Source organism: Arvicola amphibius, chromosome 4 (assembly GCF_903992535.2).
Source record: "Arvicola amphibius chromosome 4, mArvAmp1.2, whole genome shotgun sequence".
Classification (NCBI taxonomy): domain Eukaryota; kingdom Metazoa; phylum Chordata; class Mammalia; order Rodentia; family Cricetidae; genus Arvicola; species Arvicola amphibius.
The window spans coordinates 56,874,653-56,901,528 of NC_052050.1; the positions used below are offsets into that span (position 1 = coordinate 56,874,653).

A 26,876-nucleotide genomic window follows, 5' to 3' on the forward strand; every position below is an offset into this window, starting at 1 on the left:
TACTGTCTGAACGGGTATGTGGTACAAAAAAATAAATAATATACTGGTGATAACAAGTTTCACCTCTTTTCCAATTATTCCCTATCGTGTCTCCAGTATAAGATGAGATAGTTCATGAACAGAAAGGTAGTTAAACATCTCAGCAAAGTTACAGAATTCTAGACAGGGTTCAGAGCTCATGGTCTCAAATGGAGGTTTGTCCTGTGTGATTTACTGAAGTATTCCACATGCCAGAGAATGTGAGGATTTGGGGTAAGGACTCTGTGGCTGTGCCCAGGGATTTCTATTCCTGCCTGTGGTTCTAACTCCCAGGGCTTCAGGCCAATGCTTCATGGCAAATCTTCCAAGTCCACCCAGTTCCTTAGGTTTTTTTGTTTGCTAAGATTTATTTTTATTAGTTTTAGTTATGTGTATTTGTTGTGTGTGTTCAGGTGCCTGAGGAGCCAGAAGAGGGTGTTGGAATTGGAGTTCTAGGTAAAACCAAGTGAGGTACTTGAGTTGGGGCCTGGGGAACTGAAGTCAGGTCCTCTGGAAGAGCAACTCTCCAGTTCCCATTCCTTTGTTTCGAGGTGTCTTTACAGGAACCCTGCCTTTCTCCAGAAGGGAAGAAACTCATCCCCAGTAAAAACTTCTCAGACTCCTTATACTCAACTCCAGTTCCGCTGTCCTGGCTGATGGCTCTCTTTCACTGAGCCCGGGCAGAGGGGTACCTCTTGGTTTTTGCTCACTGGCCTTTCTTCCTTCTCCATAGGTAACTCCCACCCTGTATAAGCCACGAATCACAGAGTGATGGGCTATTACGTGTTCTCACCTATCCCAAATTTGCAGAAATCCTTAGAAATTAGAGCCAATGGACACAGCCCAGCTTTAGATGCAGATGCAGGCTTCCAGAGAATTGGAGAGAAATGTGCAAATTAAAAGTCCAAATCATTTTAAATTAAAAGTCCAAATCATTTTTAACATGGGTCCGGCCATCCATATTTCCATGAGCGTTTGAAAAACCTGAAGTGGAAACCCAGATGTTGGCTGAGGGAAGAAGCTGCCATCTCTCGACCCCCACCGTCCTCTCTATGTGGAAGGGAGTAGCTTTCAGAGATTTATTTTCCCACTGAAATTTTCCTTAGAAAATGGAAACAATTACAGTGAGTTTTGAATATTATTTTTCCTGCAGTTGCATAAATCACAGAGTGCTAGTCCGTGCTCATTTTCAGTTGCTGTCCCGTGTTCCCGTCAGTTCCTGGATTTCAAACCCCCATTCATGGGTGAGATCTTATCTATGGAAAATAGTTCTTTATTTTTCTGGGGAATGCAGATATTAAATAAAGATACTTTCATAAAACTAAATTATCCAATGTAAATAGCTATCGGGTTATATCCTTTGAATAATTTTTGACATTAAAATAATTTGTCTTTTACAAAATGACTACAGTGTTAGATGATAGTTTGATTTACTTTAAACACTCTTACAACATTAGAAGTTGGCAACTCTGTGTTGGTTTCAAATTTATTTTTGAAATGTTTTCTGCTCTAAATAATTCCAAACCCTCTGAGCCACCAGCATGTATCTTCAAATAGTTTTTCAATTAGCAGACCCACTGGCAAGCCCTTCATTTCTGAGAATGCCTGCCTGTCCTGCTGAAAGACAAATTGCCGGGTGTAATGATCTTAGGTCATAACTCCCCCACCCCTCAAAACTCCAGGGAGTCGTTTGGCATGTAACTATTGGAGAGGAAATGTCTGAGGTCAACCCAAAGTTTTACTCTCTTACAAATTTCTACCTAATACTTGATTGCCCCACCCCCTGCATTTACATTTCTCCCTTTCTGAAGGTATAGTTCACATCCCTTCCACGCACATGCTACTGAGAAACTTTCTAGCATCTCTCAAGTTCAGGCTGCGTCAACACTTTACTACCCACAGGATCCTTTGTGCAGAACTGCAGGCTAGTGTGTGTCTCCCCAGTAGACATGGTCCATTTCTAATGCGATCTTAATTGGAAACAGGGTCTTGCAGATATAATCAAATTGAAGTTGTTACGATGGAGTCTAAATCAATATGGCAGGTGATTTTACAAGAAGTGAACTTTAAAGCTGGGTATGGTGGTGCAGACCTGTAATTCCCAGCGCTTGGGAGACGGAGGCAGAAGGACTGAAGCCCAGAGCAGCCTGTGCTACACAATGATCTCTGTGTACTAGTCATTTTCCTGCAGCTATGATAAAACACCATAACCAAAAGGAATTTAAGAAGAGAGTTTATTTTAGTTTATGGCTCTGGAAGGATCGAGTCTGTCATGGCAAAGAAGGCATGGCAAGGAATCCAGCTGATGGCATGTTCATCTACAGGCAGAAAGCAGAAAAAGAGAGCAAGCAAGAAATAGGGTGCCTACCTCCATGTAGACATCCTAATGGGTGCAGGCCTCCCAAACGGTGCCTCAAACTGGGGACCAAGTGCTCAGGCACATGAGCCCATGATTTCTCATCCAAATCACTATACTGGTTTCAAGATGTAAAAGAACAAAAAGGGGGTTAAAATTAGACAGACATGGAGACTACCATATGAAGACACACAGGGGAAAGATGATCACAATTAGGAGGGGTCTGAGGCTGGAATTGCTGCTTCGTGCCAAGGAGTGCCTGGGAACTTCTAGAAGACTGAAATGAAAATGAAGGCTATTCTCCCAGAAGCAACTGAAGGGCATAACCCCACCGGCATTTCTCACTTCCATAGTGGGGAGACAACACATATCTGCTGCTTTAGGCCACCCAGTCTACGGTGCTTATGGAAGCATATAGCTGCCTTAGGAAACCAAGGAAGATTTCCCAAACATGCTCAGCCTGTTACTTTATAAAATGTAGTTAACCTAAATTTATGGGTAGTGAGATTAACTGTCATTAAATGAAATATGATGTATAAATGTGGCAAACCCTATCGAATAAAAATTAGTTATTTTGGCTGGGCAGTGTGATGTGGGATGCCCTTCTGTATATGTTGTTTTATTGGTTAATGTATAAAACTGTTTCAGCAAATGGCTTAGCAGAGTAAAGCTAGGCAGATAATTTGAACAGAGATACACAGAGAGAGTGGGCACAGTCATGTAGCTGCCCAAGAAACAAGAGGTAACAAACCATGAGCCTTGTGGTAAAATATAAACTAATAAAAATAGGTTAATTTAAGATGTAAGAGCTAGCTAGGAATATGTCTGAATAATTGGCCAAACAGTGTTGTAATTAATATAGTTTCTGTGTGATTATTTGGGTCTGGGCGGCCAGGAAATGAACAAGAAGTCTCTACAGCAGTGGTGGCGCATGCCTTTAATCCCAGCACTCGGGAGGCAGAGGTAGGCAAATCTCTGGGAGGTCAAGGCCAATCTCTGGGAGGTCAAGGCCAGCCTGGTCTACAGAGTGAGTTCCATGAGAGTCACAGCTACACAGAGACTCTGTCTCAAAAGACAAATAAAAACAAAACAAAACAAAACAACAGTCACTTTTTATCTTCACCCTCATCAACACTACCAGCATCAGCACAATGCATCCAGGCACATTTTCTGTACTGTGGAGGCTTGAATGACCATGTTATTTGAGGAGCATGAAAAGTTTTGAAAGTTTGAAATAGAAAAGCCACTGGACACTTTCAGCAGAGCTTAACAAGCCACTCTAGTGGGAGACGGGAAGACAGCAGCACAAAGAGTTACATGAAGAGTGGATGCCCAACTCATGAGGTTTCAGAGAGGAAGGAGGACTCTATTGGCGATTGGGATAGAGGTCCATTTATGTGATTTTTTTTCCTTTTTTGTTTTTTTTTTTTCCCTTCAATACAGGGTTTCTCTGTAGCTTTGGAGTCTGTCCTGGAACTAGTTCTTGTAGACCAGGCTGGTCTTGAACTCACAGAGACCCATCTGCCTCTGCCTCCAGAGTGCTGTGTTTAAAGGTGTAAGCCACTTCATGTGATACTCTGACAAAGTATCTGGCTGCCTTCTGTCATTCTAAGAACTTGACTGACGCTAAATTTAAAGGTAACAAATTTTTTTCTTCAGCAGAGGAGATTTCAAGACAGTTTTATGTTGTGTACTGTAAAGAGTCTATAATTATTAAGATTAGCTTCAAAGAGATACCTTTTGGTTTGCATCGGAAAGATAGGAAAGTTGTGTTCAGGGCAAGAGCTAACACACCTAGGCCTACCAACTTGGGTAAGTGAGCCTAAGGAGTTTCCTGATCCTACGAAACAATGGCATGCTGAAGTAAGCTGCTCATGTATCTGAATACTTGATCCCCAGTTAGTGGTGTTGTTTGGGGAAGTTATAAAACCTTTAAGAGGTTGAGCCTTGCTGGAAGAAATGTCACTGGCCATGGAGCCATTTTTGAGGGCTTATAGTCTTACCACCGTTCTTGCTCTCATTCTTTCTTCCCTTCCTCTGTCCAGTTGAGATGAGCACTCAACGTCCTGCTCGCGTGGCCAAGCCGCCTCCACCACGATGCCACTATCCCTCTGGATCCATTTCTCTGCATTTGCACCTTTAGCCCAAAGCAAACAATTTTTTTTAAAAAGTTCTTTAAGTTGCTTTTGGTAATGGTGATTTATCGCAACAACAGAAAAGTAACTACTACCAGGACTCTTATTTTCATATAAAGTTTATATGACTTTAAGAAAATTTGCAATAATTTTTAAAGCCGATTGTCAGGTCCACAATCAAAGCTTTTAAGAGGTCTGAGGTAGAAACCTGTATTCTTGCAAAGGTCCAAATATGGACTAAGTACTCACAATATAAAGTAACTTAAGTTGTAGAACTGGTATTAGTATCCTGTTCTATACATATACAAAACTGGGCCAATGAAAGTTGAACCTAAGTCAGCAAATGTAAAATCAAGCAAATATTTAAGGTTGAACTTCAATAACTTCACTGTTTTGATGAAATTAAAAATTCTACAATAGAATACCGGCTAACAGAGACTGCAATACATAAAATATGGGTGTCTTGGTATTAGACAGGCTTAAATTGTAAATGTGGCACCTTTTAGAGTGTGAATTTGGAAAAACGGGTCGTATCTGAAATACCAATGAATGTATCAGAGTTCCTGAGAAAACAGAACGAGACTGACATGAACAGGTGGTATGTAACAGCAGTCCTGCTAAAGGGTGCTAAAAGATGCTGTTTTGCAAATATGCAATGCATTGCTGTAGCAAATAGACTTCAGGTTGATGAGCTGGCTCAGCTGGTAAGATGTTTGTCCTATAAGCCTAACAGTCTGAATTCAACTCCTGGAATGAACCCATGGTAGGAGAAGACCAACTCCTGAACGTTGTCTTCTGACTTTACACAAATGCCATGGCACACATGAACACACACACACCCCCAAATCAAAAAATTGAAACAAATTCTGTTTGCTGTTGGGCTAAATGTGCAAATGCAGAGAAAAAGAGGCTCACTGATGAGAAGGAGTACCTGGTTCCAGAAAAGATAGAAGGAGGTCCACATATTCCTAGTTGTTTATTAAAGATTACTGTCCTGAAGGCACTTACCTGGGATCCTGCTTGCTGGTTTGCCTTCTGCACATCTCCTTGTATCTTGGACTTGTATTTAATACTGACAGTTCACTTACCAGAATACAGAGCCATTTCTTTAGAATTCCCCACAGCTAAAAACATTAGTCTTTAGTGATGTTCTTAAGGTTATGGATTGCTCAAACATAGAATCTGTTTCCTGTGCTTAGAATGCTTCACTGTCTGCTTCACTAGGCTCCAAGATGCTGAGAAGGACAAACAAGGAGAGGAATGCATTCCGGATGTGGCGAACCAGATGTTTATCATTATCAAAGGAGATGGGTCTACAATAAACAGCAAGAAACACAACAGAAAACAAATCTGTATAAAATGGCCTTTTATTTTTAGTGTTACTTAAAGCATCATAAATTTCTATGAGAAATAGCTACCACCACAACCTTGTAGTGTGTACTTGCAATCATATCTCTCACAAGGCTCAGACAGGAGAAGCACCAGTTTAAAGTCAGCCTTGGGCTACATATTGAGACCATGTCTCAAAAAAAAAAAAAAGTCACTCTTTGAATTTGTCTTATTTTCACTAAGCATGCATCCTTTTTGGAGAGCTGTCACCGTCCCAGTTGTCTCTGTCTCACGTATCTTCAGCAAGCTCTAACGCAGGTTGTTCAGCCCCCAAGGCCATCCACTGAATACATCACCCAGGATGTAAGAAACTGAAGTTTATTTATTCTTCAGGCTTGTAACCGCAGAGCTTCAGGATGGCTGTCTTGGCTTCAGGAATTTTCAATCTCAACCCTGCTTCCTGAGAATAAAAGAAGCAAGGCGGAAAGAACACCTCCCTTTACATGCTCGGTTCAACAGCAACCAAAATTTTCTTCAAAACGTCACTAGCAGGCTTCTCTTTTTCCATGCTACTGTTGGAAACTCTAGAAAACCGAATGACAGGTAACGATGAATAAAATTATGCGGTCTTAAAGCAATCATGATTCCTCTTTGGTATTGGGGGATTTTGCTTTCCTCATTACAGTCAGGGTCAGTTTATTACAAAGATGTTGGGAAGGATTTATTCAGTAACCATTCCTGCCAACCCACCCATTTTAAATAACTGTCATTTTCACGTCTAGTACCCTAAAACTCATGTATGGTCTTGAGATATTGAAAGTTATGAAGGAAAAGGTGTTGGCAGACTTCAACCGAGGTGTCTGTCTGGAATGATCTCAGAGGATGAGCCTACCCTGATGTGATCAATCACCTTGGAGGAACAAAGAGGAACTCTGAGGAGCTGAGCTTGGTGGTCAAGTTCATGGGAGGCTGTAAATTCCATCAATCATCTACAAAGCTACCATGCCTAGAGCTGGGAATAGGTCAGCCACATTGCGGCAGGGGTCCAGCATAGCTATCATGAGGGTCAAGATGCAGCGAGAGGCACAGGGAGAAGGGACTATAGTTTCTCTTCCCCCTTGCTTCCTTCGCATCTGCCTGTACTTCCTGGAAGCACCTCCTCAGGATGTCACTCCCTAGCAGTAGCTGAGCACTTTTGCAGTTTTTTTTTTTTAATGTTCAAAGAATCAGCGTGGGGCTGGAGGTAGTACTTAGGAGTGCTTGCCTTGGTTAAACCCTTAGTACCAGAACAAAGGAACCACTCCTATTCATGTTCACTAATAGATTTGTTCTTTACTTATCCCTATTGTGAGTCTCCTTTGCAGAAGGGAGACACACTTCTGCCAGGGATACCAAGCAGAGGCTGGGAACACATTATTAGTGAGAAGCTAGCATGTTGAGCAATAAACACTGAGGGAGTTTGAGAGTCTTTAGTATATTTCTATGAAAATAATAACCATTATCCTCATCAAAGATTTTACATCTGACAAATTAGTGCCAACTGTCTACACCACGGTTTTAAGCATATTCAGAGTTGTAAAACTACCACCACAATCGATTTAGGGATATTTTGATCTTCCCTCTATTCAAATGAGCCCTGCACCCATTAACAATCACTCTTTTCTTCCTACCCTGTCTACTAGCACTAGGCAAATAATTACCTACTCTCTCTCCGATTTAAACATTCTGGTCTTTTCATATACATCGATACTATCCAGTAAGTCATCTTTTGCATTGACTTCTCTAACTTAGTATTATTTTCATGGTCGTAGTGTAGAGTTGTACTTTATTTTCATCCTTATGGCAAACAGGGCCACTGTGTGGATATACTACAGCATGTGTGTAATCCGTTGATGAGCACTTAGCTTATATCCACTTTTGGATATTGTGATATTAGCAGTGAACCAATGCTGTCATTGTCTTGGGCATCCACCTGCGAAGGCACAGCAGGGTCATGAGGTAGCGCTGTGATGAACTTTCTGAGGAACACGTCAACTGTTCACAGAGTGGCTATGATAGATAGTTTATATTGCCACAAGCAACATATCAGGATTCGTATTTCTCCACAAACTTGGCAGCTCCTGCTATTGCTTGATTTTGTGTATCGCCATCTTAGGGAGGATGCAGTCCTACCACTCTTTGGTTTTATAACATGAATTTTAGTATATACATATATAGAGAGAGGGGGACATTAAATCAATCTCTCTAGCCCTTGGGTTCTATATCCTATAACCATCCAACTAGGTATCTGAAGCCTGGTTTGTAAAAGGCTTAGCAATGTATGATGGTAAAAGGGCAGACCCTTCAATGTCGTTGAAGGGAACCAGTTCAGGAACAGTTATTTGGTCTAACTAGCCAAGATGGATGTAGAGCAGAAGGCCTGATTCATCTAAGAATAAGTAAATGTTGTTGGTATGAATGTAACTCCAAGTTGCGCATTTGATTTGTGTATTTAAGACTTGGACTTCATGATATTTCACGGAATAGGGCATGTTCAAAATGCTTGCAAAACAGTGGTTGAACGAAGTTGTTATTGACTTTTCAGTTACTTTCCAGGGATCCACTCTCTTGTTCTTGAGTTTAACATTAATTTGATGGGGACACCGTGATGAACCGTGATTGGCCAAACAGAATCAATCCCATTCTCTGCTGTCTTCCTTTCAACCTGGAAAAATCGCAGTTCCTTCCACTGAGCAGCAAGCTGGCTCTTCAAAGCCTTTCTTCAGAATGCTCACCTCAGAAATGCTAACCTCATTCCGTGGCGCTTTCTTCCTTACACCTTTAAGACTCCCACAAGAAGCACCTCTCCCCCGCAGAGGTTCAGTGCGTGCTCCCGCACAATCGGCGAGTCTCCTGCCTCAGTGCCCCTTGCCTAAAGCCGGAGGTGAACCACAGGACTCTCACCTCATCGCCTTCGCTCTTCTTCTTAAGGAGTTCCTTCCTTCCTCCTTCTTTTACTTACCAAACCCCAACACGAGAAGCCGGAGGCTGTGTAACATCAGCCTGGAGGACAAATTCCGGAGGCTTCAACTCTCAAGCCCAGCCCGGACCGACTCCGCAGCCCTAACCCCGCCACGACTCGTTCTTCTGTCCGCGCGCTCGGGTGCCCCGAAGCGTCGCCTCCACCCAATCTCGACCCGCAGCACCTGAGCCGCAGGTGAGGACACCACCCGTACGTCCACAAGCGCCCGCCGCCGAGCTTACACCGTCGCGGAACACCGGACGTGACGGACAGGAAGTCCCGCCTCACTCATAGGGCGGGCTAGCAAGATGGCGGCGCCCTGGAGCCGGTGAGGTGAGAGGACGCGGGGTTCCCGGGGACAGCTGCACCGCTGCGTTATGGCCGCGTCCCCGCACACTCTCTCCTCGCGCCTCCTCACAGGTATTGTACCCGACCGGGCACGATCGTGGGAGAATTCTTGTCTATTTGCCACGCGCGAGATCTTGGTTCTAGCTGGCTGCAACCTTGGAAGCCCTTGGCTTGTCACCTGCCAGGGAGGTGACCTTTGGGGTAACCTGAAGGGAAAGGCCACGGAGATGTGGACCAGTTTTGTGCCGTAGGCCAGGTGGTCCCTAACGTTTGGTGTCTTCTGCTTCTTTGGGGTTTCAGACAGTGCAAGCTGGCGGGCAGGGTAAACCGGGGGGCTTATGAGAGCCGCGCTTCCTAGCCACTGCCTTGTAATGACAAGAGGCGCACCTGCCCCCATGGAGGAACTTCCTTCCAACTTGAAGTGTCACGGTGATAACCAGGATAATGATAACTGCAGGCTGAATCCCATTTAGACTTAGCCCTGTACCACCAGGATGGCTCTTTCCGGTTTAAAAAGGCCTTCTTCTGATAAGTATTTATTTATCACAAATTCTTGAACAGGTCTCATATCTTACCTTTTCAGAGAGGCCAACTTCTGCACTCTACCTAAAATAGGAGCCTTTATCTTTCTTTTCTCGTATCACCTTAATTTATCATGGCTAGGACATACTCTAATTGTTCACACACGCAATCCAGATGTACATCAATTTAGTACATTTCTCCCAACTAGACACATACTTTGTGAAGGTAGAGATTGCCTCTGTCACTAATTCACTCCTTTATCTTTCATGCCCAGAGAAGTTCCTCTGTACATTGACGATGCTCCGTCACTTGTGAATGAATGAGATTGTTCTGGCAGAAATATTTGAAGAGGAGGTTGGTTTTGTTGCTAATATCTGGGGATGATAGCTAGGTGGACCATATGAGAGACAAGACAGTAGAAGTCAAGAACTTCCTTCTCACATCCCAGAAACATTTTGTCGGCTTCCCTATCAGATACAAGCTGCCCACAGTGTCTGACTAGCAGTGTTGCTAACAGTGGTTCCCGGAAGTTCTTTTCTCCTCTGGGGTTGTGTGATCTCAATGCAGATCATTTGAGTTTACTATTATTGAGGTAACCGAGAGAGATGATCTCAAAGGTCCCTTCTGGCTCATAAAATAGGGTGGCAATTGGAAGGGAGGGTAGAGGAGGCAAGGTTGGGCAGTATTTGGTAATTGCTGAAGCTGGGGGATAAGTGATAGGGACTCCCTGAATACCTCTGTTTTTATATGACTGCCAATTTCCATACTGAAAAGTTTGTGGGGTTTTTTTTTTGGTTGGGTTTTGGGGGTAGATGGGTTATGAGTCTTTTTTGAGTCACTTTGTTACTTTCTGTCATTCCTGCTGTGAGTGTTCCTTGATCCTGATCGTTGGTACTCATTTTCAGAGGACTCCGCTCTTCTTGTTGCTTGACTGTTCTGTCTGTAAGCTTCTCCTGTATATGTTCCTCGGAGAAGCCTTTCTTTCTACTTTTCGGTTCTACATTTCAGCTCCGTATGGGACAATTCTGTTTTGACTGGTGTGTCCCACAGTGCAGGAGACATGTTGCATATGACCCTGCTGTTCTAGGATCGGTCTCTGGAATGGTGGAATCGAGGAGACTAATAGCTTAGTTGCTAAAAAATGGACACACCTTCCAAAAATCCTGCTCCCTTCGAGTCTATGCAAGATCCCACTCAGAAGTTGGATGGGGAAGTTGACAAAGGAGGATCATTAGGATTGTTAGGTACCTAGCAGGTACTTGTGAGTTTGCTTAGAAAACTTCAGATTGTTTTCATTTCCATGAAATAAGCTTCAGGAACTTTCAAGCCACTTGTCTCCTTAGCTGACTTTAAAAAAAAAAAAAAGCCGTAGTATTAATAGTGAATCATGGTGATAGGACCATCTCTCCAGATTTTTTTATGCATCTGTTGTAAGCACTGGATAGCGTAAAATGTCCATGTGTTTACCCAGGCCTGAAATCGCTCCCATTTTCTAGGTATTTGTTCATGAACACATGACACACTTTGACTAAACCAAGGGTTGTTATCATTTACAAATTCAGTTTCCAAGTTATGTTCTGCCTGCCCTCCCCCAGGATTTTTGTTACTGCCATCCTGTAAAATTTCAACTTGGCCCATCTAATCTTGAAAGAATTTCCAAAGTCGTTCCAAGGCAAACACATAGGCATCCATTTGAAAGTGAGCATGTCATAATTGTGGTTTGAGGACTTGGCTCACCTCTACTTTAAGATAATGGCCTTGTGTTTCCAGAGGTGGGGCTTGTTCTCACAGTTAAGGAAGGCTACCCGGGCTTGTCGGTCACCAAACATCATTTCACTTCATGATCTGGCAAGTGCCCAGTAGCTGTGGTAGCAAAGGTGACTAAAGGAGAGATGGCCATTAAAGAACTAAACACTCTAATGATGGTGTTTAGAGAATTCTTTCCTTGGGGAGACGGAAACAGTGCCTACTCCCTCATCATAAGGTCCTAATGAAGAACCAAATTATGATTCCACCATCGTTCAACCTGGGGAACCAATGTGTTTATTGGGTTGCTTATAGAACATGGGTGAGGGGCTACCGGTAGGAGTAGAGGGATCGCAGAGCTCTTGCAAGTTTGTCCCCAATGTAGATGATGGTGCCCTCCAGTGAACCTTTCCCAGCCTTTGACTCTAGCACCTCTGAGGCCTAAGGCCATGTGCAGTTAAGGCAGAACTGCAAACAAATGGGGAGGAGTGGCTGGAATCTCAGAGGAGAGTCCAAGCCCTCCCCAGCGCCCTGTCTCCAAGGGAAGGTCAACAGCTAGCCAGCTGGATCCCCAGCGCCTTGTCTCCAAGGGAAGGTCAACAGCTAGCAAGCTGGATCCCCAGCGCCTTGTCTCCGAGGGAAGGTCAACAGCTAGCAAGCTGGATCCTGAAGGACTTTTGCAAGCAGGTGTAGCTGGTCTGACGAAGATGGAGGCTGTTTTGTTGAGAGGACTGCATTCTTCAACAGTTTTCATTAAGAAGTGCTATCATGGGACTCGGGAGATGGCTCAGCAGTTAAGAGCACTGACTGTTGTTCCAGAAGACTTGGGTTCAATTCCCAGCGCCCGCATGACAACTTACAACTGCCTGTAACTGCCTCCTGGGGATCTGACACTCTCCCACAGATATACAGGGAAAACACCAATGCACATAAAAATAATAAATAAGTCATTGAAAAGAAGTAGTGCTATCATCAGATGCAGAGACCCACAGCCAAACATTAGGGGAGCTGCTGTGGAAGAGGGGAGGAAGGGTTGTAGGAGTGAGAGCATCAAAGGCACCACAGAATCAACTAACCAGGGCTCATAGGGGTTCACAGAGACTGAAGTGACAACCAGAAAACCTGTATGAATCTGACCTGAATCCTCTGTATACATGTTATGGTTATGTAGCTTGGTGTTTTTGTGGGACTTCTAGCAGTGTGAGCAGGGGCTGTTTCTGACTCTTGCCTGCTCTTGGGATCCTTTTCCTCCCTGGGTTTTCTCATATATGAGGGGATATGCCTAGTATTAATGTAACTTGTTATGCGGTGTTTGCTTGATATCCCTGGGATGCCTGCCCTTTGCTGAAGGGATGGTGGGGGATCTGGGGAAGAGGGTGGAGGGACTAGGAGAAGAAGGAGGAGGGGGAAGCTGGTCAGGATGTAATATATGAGAGAAGTCTAAATAAAAAATAAAAAGTAGGAAGTACCATCATAAAACATAATATAACATGATAGAATAGTGAAAGAGACTGAGAATTTGTTAGAGAGTAGATTGCATAGAAGGAAACAATGTAAATAATGTTGATCCAGTTGTGTGTAATGTGCTTTGTTGGAAGGTCATGAGGCAGTATTGCTGTGATAAAGTAGATGTGCAGGTTTGTGTTAGCAATATATGCGGGTATGCTGGTTTGAATATAGGCACAGACATTTGAACACTTGGTCCCCAGAGGCGGTGCTCTTTGGGGAGGTTTCGGGGTACAATCTGTGAAACACGGGTTGGAAAAGAAAGGAGATGCATGAGGGCAGGATGGCTTCCCTCTCACTGCTTTAACTCCGCCCCAGGAGAAGCTCACAGGAGTCTTTGAGTAGGAATAGCAAGAGGGGGATAGGTGTGACCTGCACGTTCTACCTTGCAATGGTTTGACCCCATATATAACCTCAGGGAGGAGCCCTTCCCAATCTTAAAACTTTCTCAGCTTCCAGAGCCCTGTAGGTTTGTAGCTTCTTGAGTATTCCAAGTCTTCCTCTAGGAGGGAATGCTTAAACTTAGTGGAAATAACTACAAAAAACATAGAAAATTGAAGCACACTAGAAAACTAAGTTTCTAGAAAACACTAGAAAACAGAACATAGATAAACTTTAGGTTGTAGAATCCACGAGAGGAGACAGTTTAGGAAAGACTGGCTGGGGACCCAGAGGGTCAGCGAGGGGATGACTGCAGCGCATATGCTGTCACATGCTGGATGAGGGTCATGCTGGAGACATGCTCTGAATTTGTTGATTTAAGAGGTTTAATAAAGTGATTAAAATTGAAATTTGGGTGCAACAGAAGCAGCTCATTCCTAACTGGGTTGACCGTCGTATTTTACTGAAAGTCATTTTCTCTTCCTTGTAGTTATTTTAACTATGCAAAGGAAATGCAAACCTTCATTTCAGGTTACCAGCGTTTGGTGAGAAAGATGAGTGCTTCCCTTTCTACTTTATAAACAGTGAACTCATTGCATTGTGTTGTCTTCTTAGAAACATCTACAGTGTGGTAGTCTTCTGAATTCTTGTAAGCATAATGATGTGAAAGTGACATTTCCATCCCTCACCCAAGCCTAGCGCTGATGAGTGCCACTTATCCCCCAGTGGGAATCAGCAGTGGCTTGGAGTCCAGCCCCACACAGCAGCATCTTGCTTGGTTTTGATGTAGGCACAATTGAGTGAGCTGCCACCATTTCTCCTCTTTTTCTCCTTGCTGCAGGCTCGGTAGGAGGCAGTGTCTGGTATCTAGAGCGAAGAGCTATAAAGGAATTGCCACACAAGGTCACACATCTGTTGAGGAATGTCAATAATCAGTGGGTCATGGTCCAGCACTTAAGCTTCCTCAAGCGCATGGTAAGTAGAAGCCTTCCTTCAGTTGCTTTCTGCCTCTGCTTTTCTCCGGGTGAGGGAATTGCAGAGATTCTTATTTGAAGAAAAGTTTTAGGAAGTATTGTTTGAAAGGGGCTTTTATTTAGTGTTCTCTTAAGTTTATCCAAAACTTTAATCTCTTGCTTTGATTATTCTTAACTAAAACCAGAATAATTCTGGCATTGAGGTTAAATATATGATCTTGAATTTATTGATTAAGTTTGGAGAAAGATTGAAAACTTATGACATATTTCAACCAGGCTAAAATTAGGAAAAGCTGAACTGGTAGGACGCATCTTTTATACATTCTTTGAAGTTCTGTAAATATGTCAGGAATACAGTAGTTGTTTAACAGTGTGATCCTCTTATTTCCTTAGACCATTGGTGTGTTTGAAAAGTCTTTAAAAATACTTCTGAAGGACTGTAAAATGGCTCAGTCAGTAAAGTGCTTGCTTTGCAACTATGGGATCTATGGGGGATCCCCAGAACCAACAGAAAAGAGCTGGGTGTGGAAGTGTGCACTTGTTACCTCAGTTTTAATGAGGCAAACATAGGATTTTTGGGGCTTACTGGCCAGCCATCTCAGCCCATTTGGTGAGCTCCAAAGTCCAGCAAGAGATTGTCTCAGTAAACAAGGTGTATTAGGCTGGAGAGATGCCTCAGAGGTTAAGAGCACTGGCTCTTTTTCCAGAGGTCCTGAGTTCAATTCCTAGCAACTCCATGGTGACTTAGAACCATCTATAATGAGATCTGGTGCCCTCTTCTGACCTGTAGGCATGTGTGCATACAGAACATTGTATATACAATAAATAAATAAATAAACCTTTTTTTTTTAAAAAAAGATGTATGACTCCTGAAGAGAGTCACTGAAGGTTGACCTTTGACTTCTGTTTGTACCTCACTACATGTGAACACACATACGCAAACACACACACTACTGAGTGAACTAAAATAAAGTTGTTGTTTTTTTTTAATTTGCCAGTGCTTTTACAGTGACATTGAGTGTCTTGTTCTTACAGGCCTGTATCTCTGTAGAGATTGTGGCAACATGATGACTCAATCTTCTAGGAAAGGGTCATAGACTAGTAAGACAGCTGGAAATTCGTAGTGCTTCTAAGAAAGAATAGCAAGTCATAGTCTAATGTTCTGTTTAGAAACATCTCACCCTTTCATTTAAAACACCCACTTTAACTTAAAATTTAATTAATACAAAAATGTTACTAAAATCCAATATATTGGTTTTGTGAAATTTTAGAAGTTTGGTGTTCTCATCTATAAATAAAAGAGTTATAAGTAATGGCCTATCTTTAAACACTGTTATGAAGATTAACTGAAATATATATTAATATGAAAAATAAGGGCCTTCACAGTATTTTTAGTAATTGTCAGTTTTTGCCCATCAGTGTTAGGGGCTGACTCTAAAACTGGTGTTCTTTTCTCTTCCCACACTCCCACATGAGTGCAGTGCCAGTGGCCCTGCTCGCCTTCCAGTTAACTCCGCCCAAGACTGTTTGCTTAAGAGCCAGGTGGTCAGTAGCTGACCTTGGTTATCTGTAGCCTTTCGTTGTATTTAGATTAGAAAGGCCAGCCTTCAGGAAGGCCACTTGGTAACAGATGGATCTTCTTTGCCAGCAACTTAGAGTCCTAGATTTTTCTAAACCACAAATTTAAAACCATAGCCAAAGCATTAATTTTAGCTCCGTGTCTTTTAGTGCTGATGTCTGTGTCACACACACTGAATTGCATGCCATGCTAACAGTGTAAAGTTATATGGTAAACTCTTCCAAGCAGTGAAAGCTGTCAAGGGGCATCATCATTTTTAGTAACGCATGCTGTTTGTCTGTCTGTCTAGTATGTCACACAGCTGCACAGGGGCCTTAGCCAGCGAGTCAAACCAAAGCCAGAGCCAGCAACTTCTCCATTCCTTGAACATATGTCTTCAGGGCAGGCAAGAGCAGAAGTGGACGAGCTGCCATCTCTCTCGGCCTCCAGCCTGCCTTTGTCCCAGAAGCCAAATGAGGAGCTGATGGAGCTGGAGGCCACCTCCATAGTGGAGCATTCTGTCGACACAGCCAAAGAGACAAAGGAAGAAAAGCAGTGGAAAGAGATGAAACTTCACGCTGACGATCTGCCCGGCATTTTGGCTCGACTGTCCAAGATCAAACTCACAGGTACCTGGTTTTCTGGGACTGTTTTTTATTTCTACTGAGCTGTATTTATTACCTCCCTCAAACTTTGAAACTCAAGATTTTTCTTTCCTCTAATTAGGATTCCCACTTGGATATTCTGAATTCTGCTTCCACAGAATTGGGGATTGTTGTACATTGTAACCTTTATGCCAAAAGTGACCCCATGTGAATTAAAGTAGACGTTCATCCTGCATATTTCCTTATGCTTGCTATGTTTACAGTCACTGTGCTTTTAAAATGCAGTACCTGAGTCCAGGAAGCTGCACTGCGCTACATACTCTAAGCCCATGGTGACCTTGGGGACTTTAGCTACTCTATGTTCTGTTCCCTGTGGGACCTCTGGGTTATCCTATGTGTGTAGGGCTATAGACTAGATTACTCCAAGGATGTTTGGAAGTGTTTCCCCTTCTAATTCCACTATTAGATCCAATCTTCTTGTATCTGGTTGACTACTATCCCATAATAGTGTTGTTTATTGTACGGACTGCCCTGTGAGCCAGGCCCAACATGGTCCTGTGTCATCTGATAGCTAGAGTTAGATCCAGCTCTGTGACGGCTATTTTCAGAGTGTTCTGGTCATCCCGCAAATGAAGACCTGCTCCCGCTTCTTCTTGGACGAAAGTGAAGGGACAGTATGGCAAGCTGTGATCAGGTTAAACCAGGTGCTCTTGGAAGGCAGAAAGTGGCAAATAGAGTCTCACCAGATGAGCAGAAGTGAAGACTCTGAGCACAGAGAAGGATGGGTGAAAGAAGGAGTCCCTTTGTCTCCAAAGGTGTGGACACCAAGAATCTCGGGCAACAGCTTCCTTCCCGAGTGACCAAATGCTCTTAAAGGAAATTCTCTTTTTGCTGGGAGTGGGGTGGGGTTGAAAGGACATAGCGAGTGTGATAGAGTCTATCAAGAATTCTGTGGTGTAACGAACAGAACGAGTCTATTTCTGCACAGAGATGCTCCGGCTAAGCAAGAGCTCACCATTGTGCTTTGTGGTTTTTGCAGGAGGTCTGGGTGTATCAATACGTTGTAGCCATACAGATGTCACCTACAAAGTGGGACCTTTCAGGAGGTCAGCTCAGAAGTGACTCCTGTCAGCAGCAGGGTCTTCTTTGTGCAGTGTCATTTAACACGTCTAGGCTGCTGATTGGACCACTTCTCTTATCTTCCTGTCCCTGTCAGCAATAGTAGTAGTATTCTCTCCTCAGCTGAGAAGTCAGTCTCTTTCAGCTCTAGTCCAGCATCTGAGTGGAACCAAGGGTAGTGCCTCTCAAATGTGCTTCCCCCTCTACAATTGCTCTTCTAATTCAGGTTGGGAACATCCAGGGCCATTGCTTTTTGAGATTTATTTATTTATAATTTTATGTCTATAGGTGTTTCACCTGTGTGGATGTCTGTGTGCCACATGCATGCCTGGTGTCCACAGGTCAAAAGAAGGCGGCAGATCCCCTGGAGCTGGATTTATAGAGGGTTGTGAACAGCCTTATGGGTGCTGGGAACTGAACCATGCTTTTCTGGAAAAGCAGCCAGTACTCTTAACCACTAAACCATCTCTCCAGTCCTGGTTACCGCCCCCCCCCCCCAATCCCTTTGTCTTCCTCTACCCTCTCTGCAGCTCATGCGCCTCAGAACTGCCAGCTGCTTTCCCAAGACCACTTCCAATCTTTGTTTGCTAGCCTACACAAGAGGCCTTTGCATCTACATTACCTTCTGCACCACCTCTGCCTGCTTCTAAGGCAATGCACTGTAGTGACAGCCAGTTTTTGCATCTTGGCTTACCTGTCCCATGCTACCATTTCTAGTCAGATCTTTCAGGCCTGTCCAGGAAACCTGCATGGGGTTCCAGTCTTGAGATCCTAGCTGGACATTTACTCCCAATGAGTTTTAGGTGGTTTTTCTTCACCTTTTTGAGATAATTTACACATCTTTTAGCGAGGAAATGAATACATCATTTCAGAACTTTAATTGTATAATGTATTAAAGCACCCAGCAATGTTCCTTACAAATGGGAGGTGCTGACAGTGAGTTTGGAAATAGTTAAGGGTAAATATTTACGTGTTTACTGACTATGTGTTGTGTTTCTGTCCATGCAGATTGTATAGGTGAGTGAAGGTTTACTAGGCAGGGAGATGAGGGGAATGAGAAGCAGCAGCAGAAACCCGAACAACAGCCAAGAATCCTGCTGCATCCTGGCACATTGGGAAAATTGATGTATGATTTGGGTGTCAAGTAGGGAGGCGCTGGGAGGACGAGTGTTGTCACATGGGCATCTACTGTGTTGCAGAGTCGCAGTGTTCAACCACGGCCGTAACACGTCCTAGGTTTCTCAGAGAGAGATGGTCACTTTGTGATTTCTTTCTGTTTTAAGTGTCTTAGTTGCACTAAATCTGAAGACTAAGTCAAAAGCAAGCTTCAGACAGCGCTGAGTTGTGCATCTTCAGCCGAAAGCGCTCTTTTGCAGCACACTAGCTGCACAGATGGTGGGTTTGTGAACTCACCATGTTCACACACCTGTTGCCCTCACCTGCACCCTCCCACTGTTTCCTCTTCTTTCCCCCAATAGTTCCGCTTTTGTGCTCACATATATTTTGTATCTAGATCTCATGAGAGAAAACACATGACATTTGTCTTTCTTAGTCTGGCTTATTTCAGTTAACACAATCTCTGGTTCCATCCGTTTTCCTACGGACAACAAGATTTCATTCTTTTTTCCAGCTGAATAAGACTGCATGTTGTGTATCCTTAGCGCGTTCTCTTTATCTGCTATTCCACTGATGGATACCTAGACTGATGTAACTCAGCTGCTGTGGACTGTGCTACAGTGAGCTTCCCACTCCCAACTTCCGACTATTGCAGTTGGACTGAGAACATTTTGTATTAGGAGATGGCCGTGAGCCTGTAGAGCGAGGAATGTTACGGTTTAGATGTGAAATGATTCCCAGAAGCTCATTTATTTCAATCCTTTGTCTCCAGCCAGTGGCACTACTTGGGAGGTTATAGGGCCTTTGAGAGGTGGGCTTTGCTGAAGGAAGGGGTTGCTGTGGGTGGGCTCTTTTAGGTACAGACTGGCCCCTTCTAGCTGGAATCCCCTCTGCTTGCTGACTAGCCTCAGGATGTAAGCAAGCTGCCTCTGTCTCCTGAACCATTACCGCCATTATGAACACTGCCCTGCCTGTTTGGCCACAAAACTGAGCTAAAAGAGCCCCAGAAACTGAACAGGAGTGCTGTGCCGAGGATTCTGTCACTATGACTTCCTGTCCCAGTAGTCACAGAAAAAAGCGGCATCTTCCCTCCAGCCATGCGCACTGAAAGTGGCTCTTAGGCGCTTTGGGGTTAGTGTCTGTGATGCTTTGTTGTTTTCTTTTACTCCGCCCCACTTATCTTTTCCCTTTGGTAAGTTCAGATGGGTCCTGTCTTACTCATGGTTAGGAAGGGCTGACTGTCATATGTCATAAAGTCCTAGTTCAAGGCTCTTGTGATATGCCTGTGTTGTTCGTTCAGTCTGTAAGGATTTGGTGTCACCTAGTATCTGTTTCACTAGAAACGGAGTAAGGTGACATGGCTCACAGGCCTATTAGCCATGGTCTCCTATATCCTTCAATAAGGTTTTATTGGCACCCAGATACTCCTTTAATCTCAGTAATTGAGAGGCTCAGGCAGGGTGATCTCTGAGTTCAAGGTCAGCCAGGGCTGTGCAGTGAAACCCTGTCTTAAAAAAAGAAAAAACAAAGAAGTATGGGGGAAAGATGAGTTTGATTTTGGCAAATTCATTGAGCAAGTCTCTTCAAAAGACAGGGTCTGATGGAATTCTATCCTGGAAGAACTCGGGTCTTCAGATGGAGTTAGCAGTGTGGTCACAGGAAAGAACGGGTATGGGGGTGGTAGGTAGAGCGAGCAGAGCAGAGGGCACAGGGCAGAATTCCTTAAGATGATTCCTTCTAGTTCTTATGAAAGGCCTGTAATAATCCTGCAGTGAAGCAGATGGTCAAGGCCGGGGAAACAAGTCAGGGCTCTGTCCCAGGCAGAGGTGCAGACCCCTCCCCACAGGAAGGACTCAGACCACGCTGCAGACGCGGGAGGGCCGCTCAGAAGCCTGGCTGGAAAGGTACAGGAAGTCAGTGCCCACTTTCTACTGCCTGGAAAGTCAGGAGATGGCAAGCAGCGTTTCTTCAAATGCTTACAGGAGCTGCTTTGAGTAATCTACCTCGTTTTTTTAACTTTATTCGATGAGTATTTTATTAGTAACAAATAAAAGGTGACTAAGATCAGGGTTGTTTCGCTACAACTTTCTTTACTCTGGCTGTTGTACTGTTTTTCCTTTTATGTGGCTTATGTGGTTGTATATCTGAGTTGGCATTCCAGATACGGCAGAATTTAATATGTAAAACCTGAGTCTGGAATCTTAAGCTAGTAGTAATGATTTAATATCTTAATTATTCTTTAGTATGCTGTGTTAAAGGGGAAGCAGCACTGGTGGCATGCTGGTTAAAATGCTAATTCCTTGCCATTGTGCTGGGGACTCAGATTCCCTGGGTCCAAGACATGACCCAGAGATCTAAATGTTTTGTATGTAAGGCTGAGTGATCAGTACTTACCTCAGAAACCTGATGGAGGCAGGACCCGGGCATCAGACTTGGTCCCAGACAGTCTGGTCTGACTGGTGCTGGAGAGAACTTGCTTATTTGAGAGCCAGAGCTGGCGGGTGGGACAGCTGGCCACAGGAAAGGCAGCTGGGCAGAACCTGGACCACACAAGAGAAGCTTGCAGAAACAAGATGTTCCAAGGAAAGGGGCTACCTCCTCACCTACAGCCACAGCTGGAAGAGACCTGGGGTTGTAAATTTCCTTCATATGATTTTATTTATCCCATGTGACTAATTGAATTAAAGCCATTTCCTTCTGCTTATTTCATTTAAAGAAGTAGCACCCTTTAGTGACCCTAAGCCCTCTCATCTGACTGACCTTGCACTTTCCTCTTTAGCTTATTACTTGAATTCATACAGCCTGGAGTCAGCAGGGATATTTCTTTAAGGAGATCCCTGATACGTGTAAATTGATTTCTCTTGGACTTTTAACATCTTAGACAACTCATTTCTAGCTAATGGCAGCTGAGGCAGGAAGTTTTGAGAGCCTGCAGTCACATTATAGAACGAGTCTTTTCTTTGCTTCCTCTGTTTGTGCTATAATATGCCAAGGAAGGGCCATATACTGATCAGACTGAGATTTCCTCTGTAGGAGGGCAGACTGGCTGCAACCCGAATCCTCAGCACTTCTTCCAGGGCATGGGCCAAACCTTTGCTGGTGTGAATGTCATTTGAAGATGTGTGCACAAGTGTGTGAGTGTGTGTGTGTGCACGCGCGCGCGCACGAGCGTGTGAAGGAAAGTAAAACTGAGGTTATAAAGGAGTCATAGGCCTCCCTGAGCCCCTGCCAGCTGAGCAGTTTACAGTAATGTTGTTGCAGCTTGTTGCAAGCACCACACCAGGGTGAGGAAATTTTATTTGGATTAGGATCATAAGAGGCTACAGTGACTCAATGAGTTTCAACTGAATGTAGGTCAATGAAAAGCAGGACTTTTCCTGACCAACATCTGTGCTGAAAAGTTACATTTCCCAAGGCCAGCACACTAAATAGATTGTTTATTGGAACCAATAGATGAAGCTGTTGCTAGAGCTGGTTCATTTTAGATTGCTTTGTGTAGTTTACTGTGGTCTCTGGCATTAGCTGTGCAAACAACCTATGCTCCCACAGTAATACCTTCCTACTTGCAGAGTTAGAGGGATCCCTTGAAGTTTACATTTTGAATAATGCCTAATAATACTTCCCAAATATTTCTGTAGTATTTTAAATTATGTAACTATTATGTATTTATTTTAAGAAAATATAAATAGGTTTTAAAAAAAGAAGATTAAAATATTCTCATTTTAGTAATGCCAAAATAGCTCTCCTTTTATAGATTTTGGTAAGTAAGCTTGTAGAATTTAATATCATACTCAGCTTTTTGCGTGAGACTTACTCTGATTTTGGTTACTTAGGTTGTGTTTTGTTTTTGTTTTCTTTTAAAAGGATTCATTTCATTTGTGTGTGTGCATATCTGTATGGCTGTGTGAGTGTGAATGTATGCCACTTGCACGCTGGTTCCAACGGAGGTCAGAAGAGGACATTAGACTCCTAGAAGTGGGGTTCCAGGCAGTTAGTTGTAAGCTTTGCAGTGTGGGCTTTAGGGTTTGGTCACGGGTCTTCTGGAACAGCAGAAATACTCTTAACCACAGAGCTATCTGATCAGCCCTCTTATTTTATATTCTTGTTTGTCCCTCAAAATGTGTTAATATCACTATGAAACATAGTATAACTTTAAATGTCCCACATTCTATAAAATTTGCGCACTTTAAAAGTTCAGTTTCTTTAAAATATCTAACATCTCTTGAAAAGTTCAAAATCTCTTAATTGTGAGCTCCTGTAAAATCAAAAAGTAAGATACATACTTTTTACTCCAGCAGGGAAGAACCAGTGCACAGTTACAGTTACATCATAACGAAGTCCAGCAGTGTAAGTAGCTCAGTGTCTGATGTCTGAGGTTCACTCACAGTCTTCTGTGTACCAAAGCACTTGGGCAGACCCCCGTCCCTAGTTCTGCCTTCTGAAGTACAAGCAACTTACCTTGTATGCTCTGGCCAGCTCCATTGCACACCTGCCAATGTCCTTGGTGGTCATCCCCAAGCGCTGGCATCTCCAGTATCCTGTGGTCTCCATAGATGTTAAGGCTACAACTTCACCAATAGCCTCTTCAGCCTCTGTTTAGTGACCCTGACCCTGCCTCATGGTGCCAAGCCTCAACTGCTCTCTAAGACCCTAAAGTCCTCTAGCTCCTGTGCTGCCCAAACTAGTAAGATGTGGAAGAATCACACATTACCAAGTTTGTCTGCCACCTCGGTGATGCAACCTTTGCCCCTTCTGGAGCACAGCTCTGCCCTTGAGGAAAACACTTCCCAGAAGTTTTCAATTGAGTGATGCCGGTCTGTTGTTAATCCCAGCTGATTCTTCAGCCCCAGCTGACAGTAAAGAAAGGTTTGCTTCAGTGATGCTCATCTCCTGTTGTTCCGAGCTGACTCTTCAGCCCCACCTGACCATAAACCACAGCTCCTTCATACAAAATAACTCCCACATAGCCCCGGGAAGTCTTTCAGGGATTCTCAGCTTCCCTCTGAAACTTCACAAGCCAGGACTCAGCCATCTGCATTTCTCTCAGCAGCGTCCTGGAAGCTCCCACAGAACAGCTCATAAGATCTAAGAACTCAGTGGCTTTTCCAGACCAAAGTCCGAACGCTCCCATAGTCCTCTCAGGTCTGTCACAGCAACACCCTGTTCCTGTCCTAGCTTGACTTTGTATTCTAATAATGGTCTTGTATTGCTCATAAACACCATGGCATGACCAAATACCTGAGGGGAAAGGCTGTATCCCACAGCTGGAGTCTGTCCTGGAGGGAAGTCAGCGCAGGAGCCTGAGGGCAGAAAATGAAGCCAATACTGGGGGAACACTGCTTACTGCTTGCTCCCCCTGACTTACTTCTGTTTTAATACCTTCTAGGACTAGCTGCTATGTGGGCAGCATGGCCTACAGTGGGTTGAGCTCTTCCACATCAGTCATTAATCAAGGTAGTGTCCCCAAAGTCTTGTGTACATGCCAACCTGACAAAAACTAATCGGTTTCTTTTTGTTTTATGGAGTTTTGTTTGTTCATGATAGGGTTTCTCTGTGTTACAAATATGTAACCAGGCTGACCTCAAACTTGGAGATCTGTCTGCCTCTACCCTAGCATGAATAAAAGAAACTCAGAGACAGAGACGGGGGTTCAACCTGAAGATCAGAAAAGCAAAGCAACCAACCACTAGAGAGACCTTTTATCTCTACCAGATCTTCAGACCAAAGGAGTGAGATCCTGTCTCCATGAGTCCTCAAATTCCACACAACACTGAGTTTCTGTCTCTTCCCCTTAATATTCTTTCCACCCAACCATATCGCTCCTGTCTCCACCTCCCTAGTGCTGGGATCACCTTTGTGTGAGCTCTTTCTTCTTGGGAACTGCAGACCACCAGACCCTGAGTTTCCTCTAAACAACTTGTTTTCCTCTGCTCTGAGCAGCCTGCAGCTGCTCTGAGTTCTGGTGAATCTGCGGCTGGAAGATCCTGAGAGTTGGGGCATGGCCAGAGCTGTATATAAGCTGCCCCTGAGCACAATAAAGTTGGCATCCGTGTATCAAGGATGACCATGTCCCCATGTTTCTGTCTGTCTGTGTGCATGCGTTTTTAAGTCTCCAGCTTAGTTCCTGGCTCGCATACCATCCTGTAGTGTAAGCGCTACAGTTTCTCTTTTAGACAGATTCAGACTTGTGCAACCCAGGGTGGCTCCGAACTCACAGAGATCCTCCTGCCTCTGTCTCCCAAGTCCTGGGATTAAAGGTGTGTGCCACCACTCCCTGAACTGTATGGCTGACTAGTATGTAGTAGGAGCTGCAGGCCGCTTCCCACCACCCGGCTAGCTTTACCTGAAATATGTATTCATTTAAACACTGCTTGGCCCATTAGTTTCAGCCTCTTATTGGCTAATTCTCACATCTTGACTAACCCATATTTAGTAATCTGTATAGCACCACGAGGTGGCGGCTTACCAGGAGAGATCTTAACCTGTGTCTGACTCAGAGAGGAGAGGCATGGCAACTGCCTGAAGCGTCTGCCTGACTCTGCTTTCTTTCTCCCACAATTCTGTTCTGTCTACTCCGCCTACCTATGTTCTGACCTATCAGGCCAAGCAGTTTTCTTTATTAATTAACCAATGAAACAACAGATATACAGATGACCCTCCTCCATCACTAGTATGACTGCCTTGCCCTCTGGTCTTCAGGCAAGTTTTATTTATTAAAGCACAAATAATATACCATTATGCCTGAGTGCTGGGATTAAAGGCATGCACCATCACCACTGGCTTTTAAAAAAGCCCTTTTTTGAATGACTTATTTTTATTTTATGTGCATTGGTGTTTTGCCTGCGTATATGTCTGAGTGAGGGTGTCAGATCCCCTGGAACTGGAGTTACAGATAGTTGTGGGCTGCCATATGGGTGCTAGGATTGACTGAGTCTTCTGCAAGAGCAGAAGTGCTCTTAACCTCTGAGTCATCTCTCCAGCCCTTAACCAGTTTTATTTTGTTTTGCTTTTAATGTGGTGAAAGTACATTTAGCTAATTTGCTGTTTTCTCCTCGTATCATTATTAATTTGGGATTTACTTGTCTTAAATTCAATTTCATGTTGATTGAACTAGTTGTTAAGTACAAAATGCTGTATTTAATGCTAGAAAAAGGTAAAAATAAATTTCTCCTGAGGATGAAGATCCCTTTCCGACAATATTGGCAATTTTCAGGGAAAGAGAGAGAAACAAGAACTGAGGATGGGCTCGGCTGCCTGGATGGGAATTCTGAAGAGCTGGAGCTTCTGCGCTCTTGTCAAGAAGTCCTGAGTTATTTTTTTCAGGATTCTACCATGAAACCTTGTGTCTTCCTTTCTCTCACTGGTTCATGATGTATGACCCTAAGACCACAAGATGTCTTCTACGCTCTCCTCTTCCTCTGGGCAGCGACATGAACATGGGCAAAGTTAGAAGGTCAGGAACCACCTTACAAGAGGAGAGGGGAAGCTCCCAAGAGGAGCCTCCGCTGTGTCTTGTGCCAGGTTTGTGTAGCATGCAGCCAGCCCCAAGGGAAGCTAAAATATGGCGGAGTTTCAATGTCCATCATTTTAAAAGCCCGGCATTCAAATCCCAGTCTAAGCAACTCTCCAGTATTTCTCTAGCTTCCTACACCTTTCAGATCCTTGGGGTCTTGTTTTCATGTACGTTTCTGAGCATGTCCTCCCAAAATTCCTTCTCTCTTGGCCTGAGTTGTAGCCTGGGAATCTGAATTTCAAGTGATGACCCCGATATAGACGGTTCCCGTGCATGCTTAGAGAGGAGAGTGCTGCGCCCCCTTTCCCAGGATCCCTCTTAACTCCAGAAACCTGCCTTCTTTCTCATCTCACACAACATAAGGGAGTAGTTCCTGTCCTATAGGAGAATTCCCACATGCCATTATTTTCCGATCCCTATGCCTGTCTACCTAGCCCCCACCCATCACTCTAGATACCTGAGTTTCTATTAGAGTCTGCAGCTGCAAACAGGTCACTGTCTAGGAGCAGGCTGTCTGAAGAAGCTCTTTGGAGGTGCACCAAGCGATTGCTTCTCAGTCAGCATGCTAGACTTGGCTGGGTGCCTAATTACCCTTTGGGAGTATTATTGAGGGCTTAGTTTTCAGTTCAAAGCAAAACGTAGTAACTTC

The 26,876-nt window shown here is 43.9% G+C and overlaps 1 protein-coding gene across 1 annotated transcript in view; it reads left to right on the forward strand.

Annotated features, from left to right (window-relative positions):
* The first annotated feature begins 9,103 nt into the window (after positions 1-9,103).
* The window catches only part of LOC119813325 (protoheme IX farnesyltransferase, mitochondrial), a 111,619-nt gene continuing 93,846 nt past the window's right edge, over positions 9,104-26,876 (forward strand). Inside the window, exons 1-3 of the mRNA XM_038328575.2 lie at positions 9,104-9,259; positions 14,184-14,317; positions 16,185-16,503. Coding sequence (XP_038184503.1) covers positions 9,217-9,259; positions 14,184-14,317; positions 16,185-16,503 — 496 coding nt within the window. The 5' untranslated portion in view covers positions 9,104-9,216. The remainder of the gene's footprint in view (positions 9,260-14,183; positions 14,318-16,184; positions 16,504-26,876) is intronic.